The sequence below is a fragment of the Lupinus angustifolius genome, chromosome LG02 (genome assembly GCF_001865875.1).
Source record: "Lupinus angustifolius cultivar Tanjil chromosome LG02, LupAngTanjil_v1.0, whole genome shotgun sequence".
NCBI classification, from domain to species: Eukaryota; Viridiplantae; Streptophyta; class Magnoliopsida; order Fabales; family Fabaceae; genus Lupinus; species Lupinus angustifolius.
The window spans coordinates 21,218,083-21,229,681 of record NC_032010.1 but is presented as its reverse complement, the minus strand read 5'-3'; the positions used below and the strand labels follow the sequence as shown (position 1 = coordinate 21,229,681).

Genomic DNA, 11,599 nt, shown 5'->3' with positions numbered 1-11,599 from the left:
GAAATATGAAATAGCGACTTTAGGCATGTGCCCCTTCTATTTTTATTACTCCAACTAACAATGTTGCCGAAACTTTATCCTTTTCCTTCTTTTACCCTAAAAAAAGTGACATTAAAATATCCGGCTGTTACATCACCAAGAATGTTGTAACTCAAGATTTCTTATGCTTCATTCACGCTTAATATTCCCAACCTTTTGTTTTTTAGCCACAAGCAACTTGAAATATCCACTACATAGTTCCTTTCTTGATGATTTTCTTAACCAATTATTAAAATTTAATTCAAATAAATTTTTTCTTAACTAATTATGAATAATAACACATGCAGTAAATTTATGTATGATAGTGTAGGAAACTTATATATTATTAATATATTATCTATCATTTATAATTAGTTTTCATTATTGATTGTATATATATTTAAGAGATTAATGGAATGAGATTAAAACGTGGTTTAATTTGTTATCAACTTCAACAACCTTAGTTGACATGGCCGAATGATGTACCACAATCATTCACACACATTTATTACTACCAACTCTTTCACCCTTTCTCACTCTCTTCAACTTCTATTTCAATCCAAAAACAAAAAAACCAAACTTTAAACAATTCCCACTTCACATTCTAAATGGCTTCACCGTTAGAGTGCTGGTCAAGCCGCACCACCACCACCACCACCACCACCACCGACGATGACACCGTGGAGCAGGTTCTCATGAGGTCCCACCACAGATCCGAGGCAACAACAACCCCTTCATTCTCTTCATCAACAAAAGATTCTTCTATTGTTCAAAAGAAATTACGCAAGTTCGCCCGAAACGTTTCAGAGGCAATAAACTCGTTCAAAAACTCACTTAATCTCGATTCTACTCGCGACCCAACTTCTTCTAAGATCGAAGCTTCTAGAAAAATCACGTGGGGTACCGTTGTTAAGAATCTTACTCAACTCTACCCTGGAAGCCAGTTACCGGAGAAGCTTATGTGCAATATTCGCAAGCACTATGATTCCTTGCCTCTCAGGTTTGGAACTGGAATCAAAGTTTCATTCTTTTGTGCATTTCTATGATCCTGAAACCAATGGTTTATCTGAATTGCATTGTTTTCTTGTGTTTAAGTTCATTATAAGTAGTAGTACCAACTCTGTCTATCTGAGTGGTGATAGCTTTAAAGTAGATTTGTGAATGGGATAATAGATAATAGAGGGCTTTATCCCTTAGTTGGGTGTTAATTAATCCGAGTCCAACGGTTGTCTCAGAAAAGAAAAATGTTCACCTTTAAGTGAAGATTTTGCTTCCTTCAATGGTGAAACATTAAGATAACAAACATGGGTCATTTTATTCTTTTTTTGTAATTTTTTTGCAATTTATGTTGCAGTTAAGTTTTTATAATGTTTTCTGTAATTTTTTTGAACAGTTATGGACAAGCAGAATTTGATATGAAAGATGTGTTTCTTCACATCAAGCTGATAGAGCAAGCATCAGAGACTGACCAGCCTGCAATTTTGTTTCAAGAAGAAACTGACAATGATGGTGAATTTGAGGGGTCTTTCTTGAAGCTCACTTTTGCTTGCAACTCTCCAATTTCATGGCCTGCAATGTCAAGTGCATTGGATAGTTCATCCATCAACTGCAAAAAGGTGCAGATCTTTGAGAAGAAAAGTTTCACCCTCGGAGTTGCTATTCTTGTTTATCAGTCCGGGCAAGATAAATTTGTTAGAATGCGAGTCGAAAATGCGATAAAGTTTGCCATGAAGAAGCCCAGATCCAGTGCTGTGAAGCTTCCATTCGGACTTTGCGGATGTCAAGAAGAGAACTTCAGGGGGAAGGAACTTGGAGAGAGTGAAGAGGATGGTGGTGATGCATGTTTTGGAAAGGAGTTTGAGAATTCATGCCAAAATATTCAGCTTCAGATGCCATTGCCTAGTTCATCTTTTATTGTATCAGTAGATGAGTGGCAGACAATTCATTCGTGTGTGGATGAGATTGAAAAATGGTTGTTGAGTTCAGATAGTGTCGAGTTTACTGATCAGGTTGAACCTAATTCATATAAAGGGCTCTATATTGGGAAAAGGGTTGGGGTTGAGAAGCTTAAAGGATGTGACAAAGGGAATTCTTATGAGTTCGAGCTCCGCAAGGATCTTCTGGAACTGATGACTTGTGGCCATAGAAACATTCTACAATTCTGTGGTGTATGTGTTCATGATAATCATGGGTTGTGTGTGGTTACTAAATACATGGAAGGTGGATCTGTTCATGACTTAATGTCGAAGAATAAGAAGCTCCAGGCTAAGGATATCGTGAGAATCGCAGTTGATGTGGCTGAGGGTATGAAGTTTATGAATGATCATGGTGTTGCATATAGGGACCTTAATACTCAGAGGATTCTATTGGATAAGCATGGCAATGCTTGCTTGGGAGATATGGGTATAGTCACTGCCTGCAGGAGTGTTGGAGAAGCAATGGAGTATGAAACTGATGGTTACAGATGGTTAGCTCCAGAGGTCTGCCCCTATTCATTTACACTAATTTCAACTTAGCAAAATTACTGGTGCAATTTTGGAAAACTGTGTCACGCGAATATGTTCTGTAGTTCTATGCAATTCTGTATTGCATTTCCCACACATAGCCCACACAGTCCTCCAGTGTTATCGATAAGATTAGCTAATTGTATCCTCAATCAAATTTACATATGCACCCCTCACTATCGTTGATTTTGCTAGAAAATATATACGATTTTGGCACTGTTTAAAAACTAAAACAAGATTAAATTCTATCCAACATGGAAAAGAAAGCTTTTCTGCTTCTGATGGTTATTTAGGCAACTTGGTATCTCTCCTTAGTCATTCTGTTTGGCCTCACACATTAGTTTAGCCACAAATTCCAGTGTAATGTATTTTAGCTCTTATCTTTTGGTCTGATCTTGATGGGCTAGGCTTGTACAACATGAAAGTGACAAACTAGGTGTTAAGAAGAAAAAATATTGTAACTTTTGTGAGCTTTATTGTCTCAAAGATTGTTGTTTAGGTCCATTATGTAGAAAAATGTCGCACTAGCTTACATTTAAAAGAAACTTTATGTCACTTGTCTTGACATCATTGTTTGAGCATGCTTATTGCCTAACATGTCTTAATAATTGTTGTTTTGCTTTCACTTTATAGTACACACCTTTATTTTAGCACTCGTGTATATATCATATCATCATTCGACAAATAGTGTGTGTCTATGCAATTCCATTTATACCAGAATTAATTCCACAATAGAGCCCTCATATCAACTTTCTTCTAGCATTCGAGATATTTGTCCCATTGATAAAGCTACTCATAAAGCCCTCACACTTCATGTGCTGCCAACAGAACAGATACATACCTACATGTTCATATATGATGTGTAATTAGGCTCCTTTTTGGTAGATCTTATATTATAGATTTGATGTTTTGGAAGGACCTACCTCAGAGCTCATAAGTAACTTGCCTTATAATTTTCTTTCTTCAACACTCTAAAAGATGGCTCATATATGAAAAAAGTTTTGTTGACTGAGTTATCGTATGAATTCTTGTCATATTTTTTGGGTGTGAATAGCACATAATCTTCTGTATTTTAGTACAATATTTTTTCAATAAATATGACTATACTTACCTAGCCGCCACACTAACTTGTTTTTTCTTTTCATTTTTCGGCAAACAGATAATTGCCGGTGACCCCGAGAGTGTGACAGAGACATGGATGAGTAATGTTTACAGTTACGGGATGGTTATTTGGGAGATGGTAACTAGTGAAGTAGCCTATTCTGCATTTTCACCTGTGCAGGCAGCAGTGGGCATTGCTGCATGTGGCCTTAGACCTGAGATTCCCAAAGACTGCCCCCAAACTCTAAAATATCTTATGACAAAGTGCTGGAACAATTCCCCGTCGAAACGCCCTCAGTTCTCTGACATTTTAGCAATATTACTACGACCAAACAACAACAATAGGTAAAAGCTTCGATATATATACATATAGGCCTTGGGGGAACCAAATATAAAGGAGTGATTCAGTGCACGAGACTCCTACGTAATGTGATATGAGGAGGGTAGATATATGCAGTCTTATCAGAGACTGTTTCAGTTGGTAGAACCTAATCTGTTGATAGTAAATGATAACAATTTCATGGATAACCATGAATCACCATATGCTTATGTAGAGTAATGAAGATGAAAATTTTCCTCTTTTTGCAATCTTGTACCACCTTGTCATAAATATCATTTTCATTGTAAATGTTCTATTGTCATAATTGAAATTTCTGTACACAAAGGAATTATTTGTCAAAGGACAGAATCTTAAGATTTACACTTCACCTAATTAGTCCAAAAAGTTTAGATACACAAACAAGTAAAAGAGCAAAAGAAAGAGGATACAGAGGAACTTAATCATGGTCTGCACTACAGAAAAAAAAGTTATGTCCAATCCTTATCACAAAGATGAAGCTTTTGTCAACTGTGAATTAGCTAGTATACAAGAGTACTCCTTCTACTCACAACTTGTGCATGTTCAAACAATCAATATTCATGTGCAGTTACTTGGCCTTTACAAGCTCAAATACTTAGTATTTTTGCCTTTGTCCATATAACCTCTTTAGACTCAACTATCAATTTATCAGACCTAATCTCTTTAGACTCAATTATTAATTAATCACAACAGTGAGAAATATGGCTAGAAACTAATAAATAAAGTAAGACTCTGTCAACTATACAAAAGGATAAAGTTGACATTGGAAAAACAAGTCTAATATTATCAACATGTTCCATTTTCCAATACAAAAGTACTTGTATTACCCCATTAAAAGATGTCACAACAATAGAAGTTAACATTTTGGAATAAAGATAAATGGAAGTATTTCTTACCAAAAATGCTTTACTTGTCTTTCCATATCAGGGGAAATGTGTGAACTTGTTTTGTCCACTCTTTATCAAAGGAAAAAAGCAGAACCTAAAACCCTATTACAGAATATAAGAATTGCTAATACACACTTCTTTTGCAAATAATATTCATGTATTGTTAGTCTAAAGATTTACATATAATCAGTATATCATCTATTACTACTCAGACTGACTTAGTGATGATTAAACATGAATGATGTATGATGTTGGATAATAGAGTGTCAGTGTATAAAACTTATACGATCATTGTTTACATTTTTTCCCCTAATCCCTAAGTACCCTTTGTCTCTAACATTCTTCATAGCACGGAAAAGAATATCATAACTATATTCTCAGCTTACCCTCTAATCAGATTATAATTCTATTTTTCCTTTCTCCCAAGTTCCAATTGGTACGTTCCTTCCTTACAATTTTTTCCAGATTCTTTTTCATTTATCTTCACTTTTTTTTGCACTAGAATAAATGTCTGAATTAGGATTTTGATATTTTTATCACTGTCATCATTGATAATTTATTGCTTTTTATGACTTGAGGTCTTCTTCCTGATTGTAATTTGCAGTTTGTTGTGATAATCTTGAATTCTTGATGGCTCGGTTTTGTTGCTTTTTATGCAGATTACTGCACTGTATGCTTCCTAGAAAGAGAGCTAGTGGTGAAGGAGGAGTGGTTGTAGAAGGTGACACTGACACCATCAACAACACAGTTGCTTCTGTTTCGGCGTCGTTTTCCAAGAAGAATCGGACCGGTTGCTTCGCTGAATGCTCGGGTTCTGGTGCTGATACTGTTGGATCAGCTGTGAACGACAAAGGTAACGGCAGCATTGGTGGTGTCAGCAACAAATACAATGACAGCGATAGCATCGGGAAGTTGATTGGAGGAGGAGCGGCGAATATGGTTGATATTGATGAGGATCTGCACAGCCGCCAGCTCGCAGTGTATGGCCTTGAGACCATGAGGAGACTCTTTGCCTCTAACATCCTCATTTCGGGGATGCAGGGTCTCGGCGTAGAGATTGGTAATGGCTATTTGATCACCTTTATATAGTTTTGCCATGAATTTGTGTTTGTTGGGCATGGTATGCAATGTTTTGATTTGCTTTTTAGGATGGTTGTAATTCTGGCGAACATTGATAGGAATGAATATTAAGGGTGCTGCAAGGTTTATCTATCATGTACTTGCTTTAATGTTAAATTGGTTTGGTCTTCTGAAAATGATTGCTGTCATATATTTGGGCAATCTTGCTGGAAGTCCTTATTTGTACCCTATTCAATAGACTGGTTATTCAAGAGAGTTTATGAATACATGATGGGGTTTGAACCATTTTCTATTTGTTGAGATTTAATTTTGTAACTAATTTGGGGATATAGATTCAAATAGCACCGGTTCCATAATGCTTGGTAATGTTTTGTATTTTAATAAAATTTACTATCTGCAGCGAAGAACCTCATTCTTGCTGGTGTCAAATCTGTGACCTTGCACGATGAAGGGACCGTGGAATTATGGGATTTGTCCAGTAATTTTGTTTTTTCACAGAATGATGTTGGTAAGAACAGGGCAGTGGCATCTGTTAGTAAGTTGCAGGAACTAAACAATGCAGTGCTTGTGCAAAGCTTGACAACTAAGCTGACAAAAGAACAACTTTCTAATTTCCAAGTACTGTCATTTTTTGCTTTCTACTGTCTCTTTTTCATGAACATTTTTTTGTTAAATACATACATTTCTATATCTTCTGTTTTATTAAGTCATTATGTATGTACTTTGGCATGTTTCTATGTCCACTACATTGTGGGAGAGGATTTTCCTTATGCAAGGATGCATTAGCGAAATGATAACTTGTAATCTGTGTAGTTATTTGCATCTCGGTGTCATCTTTTTGAAACATTACTTGTGTTGCAACTTTGTCTGGTGATTGGTAACAAGTGAATAATATTATGCCATTACAAAAATGAAGGAAGTTGTGGGGAAATTACTGTAGATGCAGAGTCAATGATTTATCATGTGGCATGTCTCATTTTGCATGTTTGTTTGTTAAAAGCATTCATGTAAACTTTGCCTGCTTATGTGCAACCTTGATCCAGTTGTACTTATTTGGATATATTTGCATATGTTTATTTCCTATTTTGTAGGCTGTTGTTTTCACTGAGATCAGTCTTGAGAAAGCCATCGAGTTCGACGATTACTGCCACAGTCATCAGCCTTCTATTGCCTTTATTAAAGCTGAGGTTAGAGGCCTTTTTGGTTCTGTGTTTTGTGACTTTGGGCCTGAGTTCACTGTTTTTGACGTTGATGGAGAGGAGCCCCATACTGGTATAATTGCTTCCATCAGCAATGACAACCCTTCTCTAGTATCCTGTGTTGATGATGAGAGGCTTGAGTTTCAGGATGGAGATCTTGTTATATTCTCTGAAGTTCATGGTATGAAGGAGTTGAATGATGGAAAGCCAAGGAAGATTAAAAATGCTAGAGCATACTCATTTACTCTTGAAGAAGATACCACAAATTATGGTGCTCATGAGAAAGGTGGTATTGTCACACAGGTCAAACAACCAAAGGTGTTGAACTTTAAACCACTCAAGCAAGCACTCAATGATCCCAGTGACTTTCTTCTGAGTGATTTTTCTAAGTTTGATCGGCCACCTCTCCTGCATTTAGCATTCCAGGCTTTGGATACATTCATTTCGGAGTTAGGCCGCTTCCCTGTCGCTGGTTCAGAGGATGATGCACAGAAAGTTATATCTATTGCCAGTAATATTAATGAAAATTTAGGTGATGGACGGCTGGAAGACATGAATCCAAAACTTCTGCGGCAGTTCACCTTTGGAGCTAGGGCAGTTTTGAACCCTATGGCTGCTATATTCGGTGGAATTGTGGGACAAGAGGTTGTCAAGGCATGCTCTGGGAAATTTCATCCACTTTTTCAGGTAAGTATTTTTGTTGTTGTTATGAGCAAAATATTTGTTGTTTATGTTTCATTTTCTTATTCATTTCGTTTTGTTTTTTGGCTTATAATACTTTCTTCTTGTCCTGATTGTTTTCTGTGGTTTTAACATCTGTTTCTCTGCAGTATTTCTACTTCGACTCCGTGGAATCACTACCTACAGAACCACTGGATGCTAATGATTTTAGGCCAATAAATAGTCGTTATGATGCACAGATTTCAGTTTTTGGACAAAAATTACAGAAGATATTAGAGGATGCTCAGGTGTTTGTTGTTGGATCTGGTGCATTGGGATGTGAATTTTTAAAAAATCTTGCCCTTATGGGTGTTTCTTGTGGAAGTCAGGGAAAGCTGACAATTACTGATGATGATGTCATAGAGAAGAGTAACCTAAGCAGGCAGTTCCTCTTCCGCGATTGGAATATTGGCCAGGCTAAGTCTACAGTTGCTGCTTCAGCTGCTGCATCTATAAACCCTCGTCTGAATATTGAAGCCCTGCAAAATCGCGTTGGCCCTGAAACCGAAAATGTGTTTCATGATACCTTCTGGGAAAACTTGAGTGTTGTGATTAATGCACTAGACAATGTGAATGCAAGACTGTATGTTGATCAGAGGTGCTTGTATTTCCAGAAGCCTCTTCTTGAATCTGGAACTCTTGGAGCTAAATGCAATACTCAGATGGTCATTCCCCACTTAACAGAAAACTATGGTGCATCAAGAGATCCACCTGAGAAACAGGCACCGATGTGTACTGTCCACTCATTCCCACACAACATTGACCACTGCTTGACATGGGCTCGATCAGAGTTTGAAGGCTTGCTCGAGAAAACTCCCGCTGAAGTAAATGCATATTTGTCTAACCCAAGTGAATATACTAATGCCATGATAAAAGCTGGTGATGCTCAAGCAAGGGATAACTTGGAGCGTGTTCTTGAGTGCCTAGACAAGGAGAAGTGTGAGACTTTTCAAGATTGTATTACTTGGGCTAGGCTAAAGTATGTTGGTTTTGTAATATATATGCTTATGTTCTCTTATGATAATATAATAGTGAGAGCATATTAGTTTTTTGTGTCCTACATTAAATGTGCTCTTTATTCACAGGTTTGAAGATTATTTTGCTAACCGAGTGAAGCAGTTAACTTATACTTTTCCTGAAGATGCTGCAACCAGTACTGGAGCTCCTTTCTGGTCTGCGCCGAAACGATTCCCTCGTCCACTGCAGTTCTCATCTTCTGATGAGGGTCATCTCCAGTTTGTGTTGGCAGCTTCTATACTACGAGCAGAAACATTTGGTATCTCAATTCCTGAGTGGGTGAAGAGTCCGAACAAGCTGGCTGAAGCTGTAGATAAAGTGATAGTACCCAACTTTCAGCCTAGAAAAGATGCCAAAATAGTGACAGATGAGACGGCCACCAATCTCTCTACTGCTTCTGTAGATGATGCAGCTGTTATTAATGATCTAATCATCAAGTTAGAGAGGTGCTGGGCAACCCTGCCACCAGGGTTCAGGATGAAACCAATTCTGTTTGAGAAGGTATTTCCTTTTGTGTTTGTTCAGACTGAACTTTTCAGTGTGTTTGATAAAGCCTTCCCTGTAGTCTTGTTAATCGAATTTTGTAGTATCATTTGGGGATTAGGAATTGGGGTGGGTTAAAGTTTCTATTTGCAGGCAATAGGATTGTCAGTTCACATTACATCAAGTCTTCCATCTGTATTTTATTTTATTTCAACTAAAGTTAGAAATCGCCAAAACTGCAGGATGATGATACAAATTACCATATGGACATGATAGCTGGGCTCGCTAACATGAGGGCACGGAATTACAGCATTCCTGAAGTTGACAAGCTCAAGGCAAAGTTCATTGCCGGACGAATCATTCCAGCCATTGCAACTTCAACTGCCATGGCCACTGGATTTGTCTGCCTGGAGCTGTATAAAGTTTTGGCCGGAGGGCACAAACTTGAGGACTACCGTAACACATTTGCCAACTTAGCATTACCTCTCTTTTCCATTGCTGAGCCAGTTCCACCAAAGGTCATCAAACATCAAGATATGAGTTGGACTGTTTGGGACAGATGGGTTGTAAAGGACAATCTTACTCTCAGGGAACTTCTTGAATGGCTAAAGGCAAAAGGGTTGAATGCATATAGTATATCATGTGGAAGTTGTCTGCTCTATAACAGCATGTTCCCGAGGCATAGGGATCGGATGGACAAAAAAGTAGTCGATCTGGCAAGGGAAGTCGCCAAGATGGAAATCCCTACATATCGTCGTCACTTCGATATTGTTGTTGCCTGTGAAGATGATGAAGATAATGACATTGATATTCCTCAAGTGTCCATTTATTTCCGTTAGGTTGTTTTCACTCATATCAGGTGTGTCACTTTCTAATCTTTTAGTTAGAAACTATTTGACTCTTTCTGTTCCATATTCATAATGGATGCACACAAGGAGACATTGTTGACTATATTACAGATCATATATGAATTGAAAAGCAACTTTCTAGGTGAAAGGCCCCACTAGATCTTTAAGTATCATACCAAGTCAAAGATTAAATGATCGATTTCTGAGAATATTTGTTAGGATACTCTTGGTTAGACAATAAAAAATGCAACATTCTTTCCTCTTATCTTATTATATCATTCCCTTGGTTTTTGGTCTTTCCACAATTCCCTTGTTTGCTGATAAGGTCGGACATAAATCATATGTCCTCATTCTTGTCTTTGTTTCCTGCCCGTTCAATGAAAATATGTTACTTAGTTAAAAAAAAAAATCATAAAAAATATAAAATAATATTTTTATATTATTTAGAAAAAGATAATTTGTTAGAGATATGAGAACATACTTATTTTAGGACAGAGAATAGTATTCTAAAATTTCAATTGATGGTATGTCCCCTTCTTTTACTCAAGTTTTTTATTTCAATCTTTCCTTCATGTTTTGCAGGGTAATTTTTTTAATACAAAATTTATGGTGAAGTCTTAACAATAATAAAAGGAAAATAAGTCTTCTAACTTGTTTATGTCATTTAAATTAAATAGTTAATCAATTAAGTTTATTAATACTTTAATTTATATCAACCAGCTTATTAGCCCTAAGTAAACTCCTGAGTTTTCAGCTTTAGTTAACTTCTCTTGGCCAAACAAATAAATGTGTAATATAAGCTCAAAATTTAAATTTAGTTCATGTAATAAATGAGTAAAATAAGCAATTCTTTTTCTTCCATAGTTAGTCAATAAGCTTCAAGCATTCGATTTCATACTGAACTTGTTTATGATGCCAACTTAGTAGATTGTAAATGTGAATTGAGATCTTCAATCCCATTTATTTATGCTTAACCTATTACTACCAATAGAATTTTGATAAATATATATTAAGTAATATAAATTACTTTTTTAAGTTAACAATATTATATATAGTAGAATCTGATTGGTTGAGAATAGAGAAATAAAATTACTTTGGCATAGATGACTTTAATTCGTAAAGGTGGGGCCCTCTCATGTGTCCATTGTTTGGGAAGCAGTGTGGTGTTATAAAACTATAAAAGAGAGTCAATTGATTTAATTTTCAATTTTTTGGTCTGAATTGTTTTGGGTATTGAAAAGCATGTTTTGAGTTTTTTTTATATTGTATTTCAGACAATTTTAGTATATGGAAATAATTTTACGATATATTTATTAGATTTGATAAAAATACTAAATTTCCTCTCTGAATTATATTTTGGTTTCATATACTGTATTACATGGAG

General features: G+C 36.3%; 2 protein-coding genes across 2 annotated transcripts; both read left to right on the top strand.

Annotated features, from left to right (window-relative positions):
* On the top strand, nucleotides 459-4,258 carry LOC109339090. The gene is made up of 3 exons (XM_019576471.1): nucleotides 459-1,018; nucleotides 1,412-2,498; nucleotides 3,682-4,258. The coding sequence occupies exons 1-3, from the start codon at nucleotides 627-629 to the stop codon at nucleotides 3,970-3,972; spliced, it is 1,770 nt and encodes a 589-aa protein (XP_019432016.1). The 5' UTR covers nucleotides 459-626; the 3' UTR covers nucleotides 3,973-4,258.
* LOC109339083 (ubiquitin-activating enzyme E1 1-like) lies at nucleotides 5,173-10,441 on the top strand. Its single transcript, XM_019576460.1, has 7 exons — nucleotides 5,173-5,304; nucleotides 5,528-5,928; nucleotides 6,349-6,566; nucleotides 7,040-7,834; nucleotides 7,978-8,846; nucleotides 8,953-9,385; nucleotides 9,610-10,441. Exons 2-7 carry the CDS (start codon nucleotides 5,541-5,543, stop codon nucleotides 10,204-10,206), a joined length of 3,300 nt encoding a protein of 1,099 aa, XP_019432005.1. The 5' UTR covers nucleotides 5,173-5,304; nucleotides 5,528-5,540; the 3' UTR covers nucleotides 10,207-10,441.